General features: G+C 43.1%; 3 protein-coding genes across 3 annotated transcripts in view; all 3 read right to left on the bottom strand.

The window, feature by feature from the left end:
- Positions 1 to 16,738, bottom strand: part of LOC120034814 (zinc finger protein 19-like) — a 295,463-nt gene that overhangs the window by 75,530 nt on the left and 203,195 nt on the right. The window lies entirely within an intron of this gene.
- LOC120034840 (zinc finger protein 806-like) lies at positions 177 to 3,559 on the bottom strand. Its single transcript, XM_038981487.1, has 3 exons — positions 3,091 to 3,559; positions 2,039 to 2,169; positions 177 to 1,858 (listed from the first exon to the last, which is right to left on the bottom strand). The coding sequence occupies exons 1-3, from the start codon at positions 3,365 to 3,367 to the stop codon at positions 665 to 667; spliced, it is 1,602 nt and encodes a 533-aa protein (XP_038837415.1). The 5' UTR covers positions 3,368 to 3,559; the 3' UTR covers positions 177 to 664.
- On the bottom strand, positions 7,327 to 10,332 carry LOC120034845 (zinc finger protein 121-like). The gene is made up of 3 exons (XM_038981494.1): positions 9,872 to 10,332; positions 9,178 to 9,302; positions 7,327 to 8,977 (listed from the first exon to the last, which is right to left on the bottom strand). The coding sequence occupies exons 1-3, from the start codon at positions 10,158 to 10,160 to the stop codon at positions 7,811 to 7,813; spliced, it is 1,581 nt and encodes a 526-aa protein (XP_038837422.1). The 5' UTR covers positions 10,161 to 10,332; the 3' UTR covers positions 7,327 to 7,810.

Here is a 16,738-nt window from a genome sequence, read left to right as displayed (position 1 = left end):
CTGACCTCAACCCAGTTGAGATGGTTTGGGGTAATTTGGATGGCAGAGTGAAGGAAAATCAGCCAACAAGTGCTCAGCATATGTGGGAAATCCTTCAAGACTGTTAGAAAAGCATTCCTCGTGAAGCACGTTGAGAGAGTGTGCAAAGCTGTCATCAAGGCAAAGGGTGGCTACTTTGAAGAATCTCATATTTATTTGTTTAACACTTTTTTTGTTTTTTGGTTACTACATGTGTTATTGTATAGTTTATGTCTAAACAATTATTCAACAATGTAGAAAATAGTAAAATAAAGAAACCCTTAAATGAGTAGGTGTTTCCAAACTTTTGACTGGTACCGAATACTAAAGAATCACCAAAATGGGACTTTTCATTCTATTGAACATAAACACATTTTAAATACATAATTAAAAATGAAACAGGCATTTCCTAACATCATATAGACTATTCAGTACAAACACTATGTAACAGACTTTTTAGGCTTATATATCACACAATGTCTGGATGCAATATTCTAACCAGTAATATTCAACACTGAAATCTGTTAATCTCATTATTCCAAATGCATCTGTGGATCTTTTCTGCAGACAACAATGAAAATGAATCTGTCTTTGATGCAGGGTTTGATCTAAATGTAATAAGCTATAAAGTAGAATGGTTTACATTTTATAGAGTGGGATGGTTTTTCTGCTGGTGTATCCTGAGGTAGGTCCTCTCTGGGAACCTCTTCCCGCAATGCGTACAGGCAAACGGCCTTTCCCCTGTGTGGACCTTCAGGTGCCTCTTCAGGCTGCCAGCCTGGGTGAAGCGCATGTGACACTGGGGGCAGCTGTAGGGTTTCTCCCCTGTGTGGACCCTCTGGTGCCTCTTCAGGTCACCAGCCTGGGTGAAGCGCATGTGACACTGGGGGCAGCTGTAGGGTTTCACCCCTGTGTGGACCCTCTGGTGGATCTCCACCTTCTGGGAGCAGCTGAAGCCTTTGTTACAGAAAATGCAGAGGAACCGTTTCTCTTTAATATTGCCTGATGTTGCTCCTCCTCCCGGAGCCTGGGCTCTAGCCCTGTCGTTTGAGTTCAATACCTGATCGAAAGGGACGAGGCCGTTTGAATCGGAATGCCCCATTGAGGTGGACACTGGCTCACGATCCCTGAATGAGTGTAAAGGGGAGTGGGTTGCGACTATTGGATTTGTCTCTAAGTTTCCCCTGTAATCTAAGCAATATCTGCCCTGTGAGTGTCCGTCTCCTAGGTGACTATCTGGATTCCATGTGGGAGGAACATCGCCCTCCACTTTCACAGTCACCTCATCTACGACCAGACCCTCCCCTTTCTTATTTAGGCACTGTTCAGAGTATACACTACTACTGTACAGGTTCCAGTTCCCTCTAGACAGATCAGTCTGTGTCTCTAATCCCAAGGGCATGTTGCCAGGGTCCATTTCTGTAGTGTAAGAACAAGACGGATCATCACCGCCAGTGTCTAACACGTCACTATCACCATGGGAATGAACTATCCTTTGGCTATGGGGAAATACCGGTATATACTCTGAGCCAGGAGCAGGAGGACAGGCCAGTCTCCTCAGCCTCTCTGGGTCTGATCTGTGGTCAGATCCTGTGTGTAAAAGCCTGTGTGTTACAGTTAAAGTCTCGGTGTCTGCCTCTGACTTGAGGATGGCGTTCGGCGTTCCACTGACCTCTGTGATACTGCATTGGGTCTTGGGCTGCGCTGGGGCAGTGGTGGGGTCCTCCGTGGCTACAAGGGGCGCTCCATCCACCCCAGTCTGGATTTCTCTGCTGTGCTGTGGGCACTCATCTCCTTCAGATCTCTCTAGCTTGACCCCAGGACCTGCAGCCTCTGCAGACTGACAAGACGAGGTTATACATTAGTTGAGTTCCCATAGGGCCTCACAAGCTCCCTTATGGCAGATAAATGAGGATGTACATGTAAGCAAGTGAATAGATCAGGGGAGCCTTTCTGAAATAAATGGGCCACATTTGATTTGCAAAAGGAACTGTAATTCATTTTTAAATGCAACACTAACCTCTATCACAATAACGTGCTGGGTTGAGGTTCTACTCCCCTCATCAACAGTGATTGGTTGGTCATCTCTCCATGTATTGTGTCCCACTGGCTTCACAGAGATCCTGTGTCCTCCAGTGAGATGTCCTTCACCTGAGAGAGTGATTGGGGGAAAAGAGGTGGTTAGGTTAGCTACTGTCAATGCTCAATGGTATGTTGTACACTATTGACACGGTCTAGAATTGGCAAGGATATAAGGTAACACTTCTTATAACTTCTTGATATACTATTTATTGATGTATTATGTTCCATGCATCAAATTGTTTTCATCGAGGAAATAATAACAAAAGCAGTAAATCAAGAATCTGGTTAGAATATGATAGTGTCTTTGTGCTAGATAGCTAAGTAATTAGGGGAATTAATACATACCATCCAAAAATTGACCAAGATCCTATTTTGGACACCTGAACACATGTGCAGAGGGGCTACAGACTAACACCGGATAATGTGATATAACCAAAACATTTGGTATCTATTGTACTAGTAGTTACAGGTGTGGCAATACAAAATGTAGCCAAACTCCACCAGAGTTTGGGCATTTTAGACCATTCCATTGGTCCATAAATGAATCTCCACTGACCAGGTGCACCGCCAAGCAAAATTAACTTCACCATTGATTGAGACAGGTGAGTCCACCCCAAACTGTCTAACGTCATGATGACAGACACCGGTCTTGGTTACTTCATGGGCCAAAAATCGGATTGAATTTAGAAAATGTAGTTTTTAAAATGAAACGGACTCCCTGCAACTGGACACAAACATTTTATTAGACTCCTGTTTCCACACATCGAGGACGAAGATAGTATCGCCAATACCAGGTGAGAATAGTTCATATCTGGCGACGTTTTGTATAGCCACACCTGTAACTACGAGTATAATGGTCCAAAAATGTTTGGTTGAATCACATTCATTATCTGGTGATACAATCTGTGCAGAGGGAAACGGGGAGATAGGCACTGTGCTATACACTAGGGGCGACAGGCAGCGCACCCTCGTCCTCCTGCAAAAACGTACCTCTTGCCATTCCTCTGTATCGATCGAGGATCTTGACACTACTGGAACGACTGGCGAGGACGCGCTCTCGCATTGTCCTCTCTGCGCGCTCCCGTGCCACCTTCAGTTCCAGTAGTTTTCTCCGCAATGCCCTGTTTTCTTTCTGGCTTTGAGTTATTTCCACACGAAACACTGCATAGTCGTCGTCTACGAGTTTACAGATCTCTGCCACGGCTGCATTTGCTAGCAGCTCCATGATGGAGGCTATTTGAGTGTGAAAAACCATACAGTTAGCCATTGTTAGCAGCTATCTAGATAACATCTATCAACCAAGCCCCGTCTCCAACGCGAATTAAAGATGACCTAGGGTAAGTATGTGATGCAGTGCAGTTAAGTCATATTTAGACTTCCTGGGTGTTAACAAGCGTCTAAATCACAACAATAAAAACGTTAATAAAAACGTAAATGTTTTTACCACACTGAAGCAGGCAAGAATAACTAGCTAAGTACTTCCAGGTCACGGATTTTTGGAATCTTTCAAAATAAGAATCCTTTCCTATTACTTTGTACATTAATAATTAAGGCGAAAATGTGCAGAATTATCGATATTTTATACTAGTTATCATACAACCAATAAGTACAAGTATTTCTAAAATATATTTTGATTGTATTTAATTTTATGTTTTCAATCCTAAATGGTCAATGTTTTTTTTGTGTGTGTACTATCATTTATTGCACCTTACATAGTTTTCTGTATGCAGTAAAAGGGGGATCCATTTGATTCAGGGTCACTTTAGTTTCAAATCCACAGAGTTAACACCGAGGAATTTGCTGCTCATTTTGCGGCCCTTTAGAGTGGCCAATCAGCTTAAATCCAATTATTTTTTCATATTGGACATACATATTACGGTCCCGCTTTAAATTACGTTCAGTTCATAGCCTTCATAAGCACTACACAGGGCTCCCGAGTGGCGCAGCATCTCAGTGCAAGAGGCGTCACTGCTGTCCCTAGTTCGAATCCAGGCTGCATCACATTTGGCCGTGATTGGGAGTCCCATAGGGCGGCGCACAATTGGCCCAGCGTCGTCCGGGTTTGGCCGGGTAGGCCGTCATTGTAAATAATAATTTGTTCTTAAACTGACTTGCCTAGTGAAATAAAGGTTAAATATATATATTTTTTTTATATTTTTGCTTAAAAGCATCTATAACCATATGTCATTCTTTATAAAAGGTTCATAAATGTGGCATAACTGTGTGACAATCACCAATGTCAAATGTGACATATGATATAAACATGTGCTTTATAAAGGGTGACATGTTGTGCGGAAGGTCTGGTGGACCAATGCATCAAACTCGGCCTTCATTGGTTAGGTTTAAAATCACTTAAGAAAATCATTGTGGAAATGGGCAGGGTTTAGCCATAATTATGACTTTGTTTAGTGATGATGACATATGTTATACTAAAGTAAGGTCACTCCCACTAAGGCCAACTTTGAATGGTTGATATCCCAGGTTTATACAGTATGTGCTGTGTGTGCAATAGCCTAAGGACGACGTTACGCCAAGAAACACTTACCTTGATGAAAGCCCCCAACCGAAAGAGTCTTTCTTCTGGAACCAAGTTACATGTTCCTCAGTACAGAAACACACACACACACACAACAAAAACGAGCCATATGCGCGGTGCTGGGCCCAGTCAGGTCTTTAACACATTTATCCACTCCCCCACTGAAAGATCAGTCACAAAATGTTGGCAACATTGTAACAGGTTGTAATCAAGCCCTGGTCTCCAGCATGGGAACACTAGAGTAGAGTAATACCTGGTGCGGTAATTTCAGGTTGGACTACTCCCAAATCTTCTTGGTTCTGACACACACATTTTGCAGGTCCATCAACCCATTTTAAATACTTCTCACACCATACAATAACCTGTGGATCATGACAACCTTCATAAATCAGCAGACTGTAAATAACCTATTTATTGACACTATGTAGTGTCCTGTAATACTTAGTCATTTATAACGCATCCATAAAGATGCTATAATGCATGACGCTGTATTTAATTTAAAGTCAGACCCCTTTGGTCATTTATAACACATACATAAAGCCATAATGATGTGAACACAAATGTATTAACACATAGGGAATTATAACTAACAGCTAAAACAAATACACATTAAAGACATGTTTCAAAAAGTATAATAACGCGATTACATTGAACATTACACAGGGCTGTGAATAGTGTAGCTTGTCAGTGAGCTGGCGGACAAATGGTTCTTGCCTCTCTTCCTGCTCGAGGTACTGCTTGTTGGTTTCAACCTTTAATGTAACAACAAAGAATGTTAGCAGATCCGTTAGGAAATGCCTTTGTCACACATCCTGGATAAGGGCATTTCTGTGCTCTGCCAGAAACTCTAAATGGGAAGATGGGGAAACTCCATTCAATTTGTATTATATTCCTCTTTCATTTACAAATCTCATGAGGTCGCTGTATATAGGGGGATTTGTATTTAGCTGAGCCTGCTAGCTAGTTACATTTCGAATAGGTAGCATTTGCTGTGAAGTCACCAAAATTATTTGAAATAACGATTTAGGACGGAGCTACAGTATTTCATCTAAATCAACACTTTACTACAAACTCCACCTTAAAAAAAAGTTAAATTAAGTTTTTTGCTGTCCAGTGGCAGCACAAGTTGGCATTTGATTTGTGAACTCATCACATGTCATGTCAGCAACACTAAAAAAGTACTTCCGTGTCGTGGAAGTTGAGATTTTCAGAATAAAAGTCCCCCACGTAATAGTAGAAGTGTCAACCACTCATATGAAAAATAATTGTCTAAAAAATGTAACAATGATTTATTTGTTCATATTTAAGTGACATTTCCATTAAGGTCAAATAAATGCCCCCAATGCGAATCACTGTATATGGAATACACATTGGCTTAGAGCATTAACTATTCTGGGTGCCACAGTAAAATAATTGTTGAGAATACTCAGTAAGGTCTGTAGAATGAACAGTGCATTCGGAAAGTATTCAGACCCCTTGACTTAACACATTTTGTTACGTTACAGCCTTATTCTAAAATTGATTAAATTGTCTTCACACAATACCCCATAACGACAAAGCAAAAACAGCTTTTTAGAAATGTTTGCACATCTATAAAAAAAAAACCCTGAAATATCACTTATATAAGTATTCAGACCCTTTACTCAGTAGTACCTTTGGCAACGATTACAGCTTCGAGTCTAATTGGGTATGGCGCTACAAGCTTGGCACACCTGTATTTGGGGAGTTTCTCCCATTCTTGTCTGTCAAGTTGGATGGGGAGCGTCACTGCACATCTATTTTCAGGTCTCTCCAGAGATGTTAGATCGGGTTGAAGTCCGGGCTCTGGCTGGGTCACTCAAGGACTTGTCCCAAAGCAATTCCTTCATTGTTTTGGCTGTGTGCTTAAGGTCCTTGTCCTGTAGGACGGTTAACCTTCGCCCCAGTCTGAGGTCCTAGGCGCTCTGGAACAGGTTTTCATTAAGGATCTCTGTACTTTTCTCCATCTTTCCCTCAATCCTGACTAGTCTCCCAGTCCCTGCCGCTGAAAAACATCCCAACAGCATGATGCTGCCACCACCATGCTTCACTGTAAGGATGGTGCCAGGTTTCCTCCAGACATGATGCTTGGCATTCAGGCCAAAGATTTCAATCTTGGTTTCATCAGACCAGAGAATCTTGTTTCTCATGGTCTGAGAGTCCAGGTGCCTTTTGGCAAACTCCAAGCGGGCTGTCATGTGCGTTTTACTGAGGAGTTGCTTCCGTCTGGCAAACACTACCATAAAGGCCTGATTGGTGGAGTGCTGCAGAGATGGTTGTCCTTCTGGAAGGTTCTTCAATCTCCAGAGGAACTCTGGAGCTCTGTCAGAGTGACCATGGGGTCTTGGTCACCTCCCTGACCAAGGCCTTTCTCCCCCGACTGCTCAGTTTGGCCGGATGGCCAGCTCTAGGAAGAGTCTTGGTGGTTCCATACTTCTTCAATTTAAGAATGATGAGGCCACTGGTACCCTTCCTCAGATCTGTGCCTCGACACAATCCTGTCTCAGAGCTCTACGGACAATTACTTCGAACTCATGGCTTGGTTTTTGCTTTGACATGCACTGTCAACTGTGGGAACTAATATAGACAGGTGTGCCTTTCCAAATCATGTCCAATCAATTGAATTTGCCACAGGTGGACTCCAATCAAGTTCAAGAAACATCTCAAAGATGATCAATGGAAACAGGATAAACCTGAGCTCAATTTTGAGTTTCATAGCAAAGGGGCTGAACACTTATGTAAATAAGGTATGTTTTTTAATTGTAATACATTTGGAAAAATTTCAAAACCTGTTTACGCTTTGTCATTATGGGGTATTGGGTGTAGAATGATGAGGAAAAACATTTGATCCATTTTAGAAAAAGGCTATAATGTAACAATTTGGGAAAAGTCAAGGGGTCTGAAAATTTTTCGAATGCACAGTACTAACCAAAAGAGAATACCAAGTAACCAAAAGAGAATGTCAAGAGTGTGCAAAGCTGTCATCAAGGCAAAGGGTGGCTACTTTAAAGAACCTCAAATATAAAATATATTTTGATTTGTTTAACACTTTTTGGGTTACTACATGATTCTGCGTGTGTATATGTATGCCTTATTACACAATGTCTGGATGCAATATAATATTCAGAAATATTAAACACAAATCTATATATGCCTTTAGGAGAATGCCCTCTCTCCTGTGTGGACCTTCAGGTGCATCTTCAGCTGGTGCTGGCGGGAGAACCTCTTCTCACACATCTGGCAGCTGAAGGGTTTCTCCCCTGAGTGGACTCTCTGGTGCCTCTTCAGGTCACCAGCCTGAGCGAAGCGCATTTGACACTGAGTACAGCTGAAGGGTTTCACCCCTGTGTGGACCCTCTGGTGCCTCTTCAGGTGGCCAGCCTGGGCAAAGCGCATGTGACACTGGGTACAGCTGAAGGGTTTCACCCCTGTGTGGACCCTCTGGTGGATCTCTACCTTCTGGGAGCAGCTGAAGCCTTTGTTACAGAACATGCAGAGGAACCGTTTCTCTTTACTACTGCCTGATGTGGCTCCTCCTCCCTGAGCCTGGGCTCTAGCCCTGTCGTTTGAGTTCAATACCTGATCGAAAAGGACACAGCCTTGTAAATCGGAAGGCGCCATCGACGTGGACACTGGGTCACGATCCCTAAACGCGTGTAAAGGGGAGTGGGTCACAACATTTAGATTTGTCTCTAAACTGTAATCTAAGAAATCTCTGCCCTGTGAGAGTCCTGCACAAGCTGCATTCCATGTGGGAGGAACGTCGCCCTCCACTTTCACAGTCACTTCATCTGCGACCAGACCTTCCCCTTTCTTATCTAGGCACCCTTCAGAGTATACACTACTACTGTACCGGTTCCAGTCCCCTCTAGACGGATCAGCATGTGTCTCTAAATCTAAGGATATGTTGCCAGGTTCCATCTCTATAGCGTAAGAACAAGATCGATCATTACCAGTTTGTAACGTGTCACCTGAGTCCCGATGAGAATGAACCAGGCTTCGGTTACCGTAAAGTAAATACTCTGAGCCGGGAGCAGGAGGACAGCCCAGTCTCCCCAGTCTCTCTGTGTCTGACTTATCGTCAGATCCTGTGTGTAAAAGCCTTTGTGTCACAGTTAAAGTCTCTGACTCTGACCTAAGGATGGCGTTCAGTGTTCCACTGACCTCCGTGATGCTGTGTCGGGAGCTGGGCTGCGCTGGGGTGGTGTCGGGGTCCCCCATGGCTACAGCCGCACCAGTCTGGATGTCTCTGCTGTGCCGTGGGTCCTCTCCTTCAGTCCTCTCCTGCTTGACCCCAGGACCTGCAGCCTTGGAATCTGCAGACTGACACGTTAAAAGAGGAGTTTATTACCCGTACATGAGTTGAATAGGATAACAATGTCATAGGGAAGTCTCACAAGCTCAACCGTGGCAGAATAATAAGTATGTACATGTAAGCAAGTGAATAGCAGATGGAAGCCTTTCTGAAATAAACAGGACACATTCGATGTACTGTAATTCTGATGTAATATGATTACACTAACCTCTATCACGATAACATGCTGGGTTGAGGTTCCACTCCCCTCATCAACAGTGATCGGTTGGTCATCTGTCCATGTATTGTCTCCCACTGGCTTCACAAAGCTCCTGTGGCCTCCAGTGAGATGTCCTTCACATGAGAAAGTGATTGGGGGGAAATGTAACCTTTATTTAACTAGGCAAGTCAGTTAAGAACAAATTCTTCTTTACACGGCCAAACCCGGACGATGCTGGGCCAATTGTGCGCCGCCATATGGGACTCCGGCCAGATGGGATACAGCCTGGATTCGAACCAGGGACTGTAGTGACGCCTCTTGCACTGAGATGCAGTGCCTTAGACCGCTGCGCCACTCAGGAGCCAAGAGGTGGTTAGGTTAGGTACTTTCAATGCTCAACTCTATATTGTACACACTATTGACAGTTTTAACACTGTCTAGAATTGGCAAGGATGTAACACTTAGCATAACTTATTGATATACTATTTATTGATAGATTATGTTCCATGCATCATTGTTTTCACTGAGTAAATAATAGGAAATGCAGTAAATCAATATGTTTAGAATATGATAGTGTCTTTGTGCAAGATGGCTAAGTAATTAGGGAAATTATTGCATCCTACCCAAAAACAGATCCATTTCTGGATTACGCCTAAAATGTCACATGCGCAGAGGGGTTGTCTCGGCCCAATGCTAAATGTACCTCTTGCCATTTCTTTGTATCGGTCGGGAATCTTGACACTTCTGGGACGACTGGTGACGACGCGCTGTTGCATTTTCCTCTCTGCGCGCTCCCGTGACACCTTCAGTTCGAGTAGCTGTAGTTTCCTCCGTAATGCCCTGTTTTCTTTCTGGCTTTGAGTTATTTCCAAACGAAACACTGCATAGTCGTCGTCTACAAGTTTACATACATCTGCCACGGCTGCACTCGCTAGCACCTCCATGATGGAGGCTATTTGAGTGTGAAAAACCATAACGTTACAGTTAGCCATTGTTAGCAGCTAGCTATCGTTACCTAGATAATATCAAGCCCTGTCTCCAACGCGAATTAAGTATGTGATTCTGTGCAGTTAAAGTAGTCATATTTTGATTTCCAGTGTGTTAATAAACGTCTAAATATCGACTATAAAAACACTAACGTGGAAACTCACTGTTCACGTCCGTTTACTTCTTATTCTTTGGTGTCATGGCGTTCACACATTTTGTTTGTGCATGCCGCCACCTACTGTGCGGTAGTGTGTGGTCGATCACGTAACATTTTGTGAAACAAAAATAAAAAAGGAAACATTGCACCACCAATGTTTTTTACACCTATATACCAACTCCCCATTCCACTAATTTGACCCTAACTGATCCTACACCAGGCCAACGGTGTTGTAACTCTTCTGCAGTAAAACCTCATACACCCAAGTATTTCAATGCAGCTGCCAACACATCAATGTTTTTTTACATTCCAATTCTGCGGTGCAGTTGATAACCATGGCAATGAATGCTAAGAAGAAGCCAACCTTGAGTGAAGCACACATTTGTATCACTCTGTATTGGCCTAGGCCTACTACTCACCCTTAACTCATCATCCAGGTTCACTCCAGACCTGACTGCCCTTGACCAGCACAAAAACATCCTGTGGCGTACGGCATTAGCATCAAATAGCCCCCGCGATATGCAACTTTTCAGGGAAGTTAGGAACCAATATACACAGGCAGTTAGGAAAGCAAAGGCTAGCTTTTTCAAACAGAAATTTGCATCCTGTGTAACGGATGTGAAATGGCTAGCTAGTTAGCGGGTACGCGCTAGTAGCGTTTCAATCAGTTACGTCACTTGCTCTGAAACCTAGATGTAGTGTTGCCCCTTGCTCTGCAAGGGCCGCGGCCTTTGTGGCGCGATGGGTAACGATGCTTCGTGGGTGACCGTTGTTGATGTGTGCAGAGGGTCCCTGGTTCGCGCCCGACGTCGGGGCGAGGGGACGTACTAAAGTTATACTGTTACATTGGTGCCGTGACCCGGATCACTGGTTGCTGCGGAAAAGGAGGAGGTTGAAAGGGGGGTGAGTGTAACGGATGTGAAATGGCTAGCTAGTTAGCGGGTACGCGCTAGTAGCGTTTCAATCAGTTACGTAACTTGCTCTGAAACCTAGATGTAGTGTTGCCCCTTGCTCTGCAAGGGCCGCGGCTTTTGTGGAGCGATGGGTAACGATGCTTCGTGGGTGACCGTTGTTGATGTGTGCAGAGGGTCCCTGGTTCGCGCCTGACGTCGGGGCGAGGGGACGTACTAAAGTTATACTGTTACACCTGCAGCACAAACTCCAAAAAGTTCTGGGACACTAAAGAGCACCTCCTCCCAGTTTCCCACTGCACTGAGCCTAGGAAACACTGTCACAACCGATAAATCCACAATAATTGAGAATTTCAATAAGCGTTTTTCTACGGGTGGCCATGCTTTCCACCTGGCCATCCCTACCCTGGTCAACAGCCCTGCACCACCCACAGCAGCTTGCCCAAGCCTCCCCATTTCTCCTTCACCCAAATCCAGATAGCTGATGTTCTGAAAGAGCTGCAAAATTTGGACCCCTACAAATCAGCAGGGCTAGGCAATCTGGACCCTCTCTTTCTAAAATTATCCACCGCAATTGTTGCAACCCCTATTACTAGCCTGTTCAACCTCTCTTTCATATCGTCTGAGATCCCCAAAGATTGGAAAGCTGCCGCGTTCATCCCCCTCTTCAAAGGGGGAGACACTCTAGACCCAAACTGCTACAGACCTATATCTATTCTACCCTGCCTTTCTAAGCTCTTCGAAAGCCAAGTTAACAAACAGATCACCGACCATTTCGAATCCCACCGTACCTTCTCCGCTATGCAATCTGGTTTCTGAGCTGGTCATGGGTGCACCTCAGCCATGCTCAAGGTCCTAAACGATATCATAACCGCCATCGATAAGAGACAATACTGTATAGCTGTATTCATCGACCTGGCCAAGGCTTTCGACTCTTAATCGCCACATTCTTATTCTCAAATGACTGCCTCGCCTGGTTCAGCAACTACTTATCAGATAGAGTTCAGTGTGTCAAATCGGAGGGCCTGTTGTCCAGACCTCTGGCAGTCTCTATGGGGGTGCCACAGGGTTCAATTCTCGGGCCTACTCTTTTCTCTGTATACATCAATGATGTCGCTCTTGCTGCTGGTGATTTTCTGATCCACCTCTACGCAGACGACACCATTCTGTATACTTCTGGCCCTTCTTTGGACAGTGTGTTAACTAACCTCCAGACGAGCTTCAATGCCATACAACTCTCCTTCCGTGGCCTCCAACTGCTCTTAAATGCAAGTAAAACTAAATGCATGCTCTTCAACTAATCGCTGCCCTGCACCTGCACGCCCGTCCAGCATCACTACTCTGGACGGTTCTGACTTAGAATATGTGGAAAACTACAAATATCTAGGTGTCTGGTTAGACTGTAAACTCTCCTTCCAGACTCACATTAAGCATCTCCAATCCAAAATTAAATCTAGAATCGGCTTCCTATTTCGCAACAAAGCATCCTTCACTCATGCTGCCAAACTTACCCTCGTAAAACTGACTATCCTGCCGATCCTTGACTTCAGAGATGTAATTTACAAAAAAGCCTCCAACACTCTACTCAGCTAATTGGATGCAGTCTATCACAGTGCCATCCGCTTTGTCACCAAAGCCCCATATACTACCCACCACTGCGACCTGTATGCTCTCGTTGACTAGCCCTCGCTTCAAATTCGTCGCCAAACCCACTGGCTCCAGGTTATCTATAAGTCTTTGCTAGGTAAAGCCCCGCCTTATCTCAGCTCACTGGTCACCATAGCAGCACGCATATCTCACTGGTCACCCCCAAAGCCAATTTCTCCTTTGGCCACCTTTCCTTCCAGTTCTCTGCTGCCAATGACTGGAACGAATTGCAAAAATCACTGAAGCTGGAGACCCATATCTCCCTCACTAACTTTAAGCACCAGCTGTCAGAGCAGCTCACAGATCACTGCACCTGTACATAGCCCATCTGTAAATAGTCCATCCAACTACCTCATCCCCATACTGTTATTAATTTTGTTGCTCCATTGCACCCCAGTATCTCTACTTGCACATTCATCTTCTGCACATCTATCACTCCAGTGTTTAATTGCTAAATTGTAATTATTTCGCCACTATGGCCTATTTATTGCCTTACCTCCCTTTTCTTACCTCATTTGCACACACTGTATATAGACTTTTTTTCTATTGTGTTATTAACTATGTTTGTTTATTCCATGTGTAACTCTGTTGTTTGTGTTGCACTGCTTTAGTTTATCTTGGCCAGGTATCTTGGCAGTTGTAAATGAGAACTTGTTCTCAACTAGCCTACCTGGTGAAATAAAAATCTACTCTCTTCACTGCCTCAACATATGACACCTTCTGTCTTTCTCGCACCAGGCACTTCTGATTCCCAGCAACATGGGCACCCCCATAATTAACAGTTTTTCCCCCACCAATAGTACATATTCGTTTGGCCCATGCTCTCCTGCACACTTCACATCTCGGTATCTCCATTCTACACACTGCTGCAAAATGACCATAAGCTTAGCATCTGAAACACCTTAGTGGGTTCCAGTTGTGGTCAGTGGTGCTACCCTACAGAGTGCTGTTGAGGCTACTGTAACATTCATTGCAAAACAGCGTTTTAATCAACTATTTGGTGACATAAATCCTTTTTATAGTTTAATCTAAAAACGTAACTTTTTAAATGTTTCACCATTTTTATTTTTAAGAAATTCACTGGATTTCATTTGGATATTCACAGCTCTGGTGGACATTCCTGCAGTCAGCATGCCAACTGCACACTCCCTCAAAACATGAGACGTCTGTGGCATTGTGTTGTGTGACAAAACTGCACGTTTCAGTGGCCTTTTATTGTCCCTAGCACAAGGTGCACTTGTGTAATGATCATGCTGTTTAATCTTGATATGCCACATCTGTCAGGTGGCTGGATTATCTTGGCAAATGAAAAATGCTCACCAACAGGGATGTAAACATTTGTGTTCAAAATTTCAGAGAAATACGCTTTTTGTGTATATGGAACATTTCTGTGATCTTTTATGTCAGCTCATGAAACATGGGACAAACACTTTACATATTTTTGTTCAGTATACAATACCAGTCAAGTTTGTACACACCTTCTCATTCAATTATTTTTATTTTATTTTTTACGATTGTAGAATAAGTGAAGATCAAAACTATGAAATACCACATGTAATCATGTAGTAATCAAAAAAGTGTGAAACAAATCAAACTATAGTTTATATTTGAGATTCTTCAAAGTAGCCACCCTTTGCCTTGATGACAGCTTTGCACACTCTTGGCATTCTCTCAACCAGCTTCATCTGGAATGCTTTTCCAACAGTCTTGATGGAGTTCCCACATATGCTTGTTGGCTTGTTGGCTGCTTTTCCTTCACTCTGCGGTCTAACTCATCCCAAACCATCTCAATTGGGTTGAGGTCAGGTGATTGTGGAGACCAGGTCATCTGATGCAGCACTCAATCACTCTCCTTCTTGGTTCAATAGCCCTTAAACAGCCTGGAGGTGTGTTGGGTCATTGTCCTGTTGAAAAACAAATTATAGTTCCACTAAGCGCAAACCAGATGGGATGGCGTATCGCTGCAGAATGCTGGTTAAGTGTGCCTTGAATTCTAAATAAATCACAGACGGTACCTACCAGCAAAGCACCCCCACACATGATTCCATATGTGTTATTTCATAGTTTGTCATCACTATTATTCTTCAATGTAGAAAATAGTAAAAATAAAGAAAAACCCTGGAATGAGTAGGTGTGTCCAAACTTTTGACATGTACGTACGTACGTACATACATACTAGGAAAGAAGTACTTTGCTCTTGCTTGCTGAATATAAAATAGGCTACATCGTTCACAATTAACTGGCGGGGAAGTTTGAATGGCAAGAGCTTCCCAGTGTTTTATGTTTACAATGAAACGTGTTACGTCAGAATGCCCGATGTTAAGAATGTTTCCAATAAAATGTATTGAATTAAGTTAGGAAAAACGCTCTATGTAATGAGGAGCAACCAGAAGCTGCATTTGACAAATTTATGAAATTCTTTATTCCAGTTACTAATATGCATGCACCCACTAAGAGAATGACTGTAAAAATGGTTAAATCCCTGTGGATTGATGAGGAATTGAAAAATGGTATGGTTGAGAAAAAAAGAATGGCAAATAAGTCTGGCTGGCAAATGTAAATTGAGAAATCATGTGACTAAACTGAACAAAAAGAAGATACTGTACTATGAAACAAAGAAATTATATAAAGAATGATCGTAAAAAGCTTTGGCCCGCCTTAAATTACATTTTGGACAAAAAGGCAAACTCGGCTCCATCATTCATTGAATCAGACGGCTCATTCATCAGAAAACCCTCTGATATTGCCAACTAGTTTATGTTTTCATTGGCAAGATTAGCAAATTTAGGCATGAAATGGCAACAACAAATTCTGAACCTACACATCCATGCATAACTGACCAAATTATGAAAGACAAGTGAGTGTGGAAGGGGTGAAAAAGTATTGTTGTCTATCAACAATGACAAGCCACCTGGGTCTGACAACTTGGATGGAAAATTACTGAGGATGATAGCAGATGATATTTCCACCTCTTCAATCTAAGCCTACAGGAAAGTGTGTGCCCTCAGGCCTGGAGAAAATCAAAAGTCATTCCGCTACCCAAGAATAACAAAGCACCCTTTACTGGCTCAAACAGCCGACCAATCAGCCTGTTACCAACCCTTAGTAAACTTTTGAAAAAATAGTGTTTAACCAGATACAATGCTATTTCAAAGCAAACAAATGAACAACAGATTTTCAGCACACTTATAGGCCCCTTACTTTTTTCAATCTTTACTAATGACCTGCCACTGGCTCTGAGTAAAGCCTGTGTGTCTATGTATGCTGATGACTCAACACTATACATGTCAGCTACCACAGCAAGTGAAATTACTGCAACACTTAAAGAGCTGCAGTCAGTTTCAGAACGGGTGTCAAATAAATTACTTAGTAATATTTAAAAAACTAAAAGCATTGTATTTGGGACAAATCATTCACTAAACCCTAAACCTCAACTAAATCTTGTAATGACTAATGTGGAAATTTTGTCAATTGAGGAGAATAAACTGCTTGGAGTAACCCTGAATTGTAAACTGTTGTCACGTTCCTGACCTGTTTTCTGTTGTTTTTGTATGTGTTTGACGGTCAGGGCGTGAGTTTGGGTGGGCAGTCTATGTTTTCTGTTTCTATGTTGGTTTAAGGGTGACCTGATATGGCTCTCAATTAGAGGCAGGTGGTTTTCATTTCCTCTGATTGAGAGTCATATTAAGGTAGGTGTGTTCACATTGATTGTTGTGGGTGGTTGTCTCCTGTGTCAGTGTCTGTATGTTACGCCACACGGGACTGTTTCGGTTTGTTCGTTCGTTCGGTTTATGTAGTCTGTTCCTGTTTCATGCGTTCTTCGTGTATATGTAAGTTCGTTAGTTCAGGTCTGTCTACGTGCGTTTGT

Source organism: Salvelinus namaycush, chromosome 42 (assembly GCF_016432855.1).
Source record: "Salvelinus namaycush isolate Seneca chromosome 42, SaNama_1.0, whole genome shotgun sequence".
NCBI classification, from domain to species: Eukaryota; Metazoa; Chordata; class Actinopteri; order Salmoniformes; family Salmonidae; genus Salvelinus; species Salvelinus namaycush.
The sequence above is the reverse complement of the archived record's forward strand: the minus strand, read 5'-3'. Positions and strand labels throughout refer to the sequence as shown.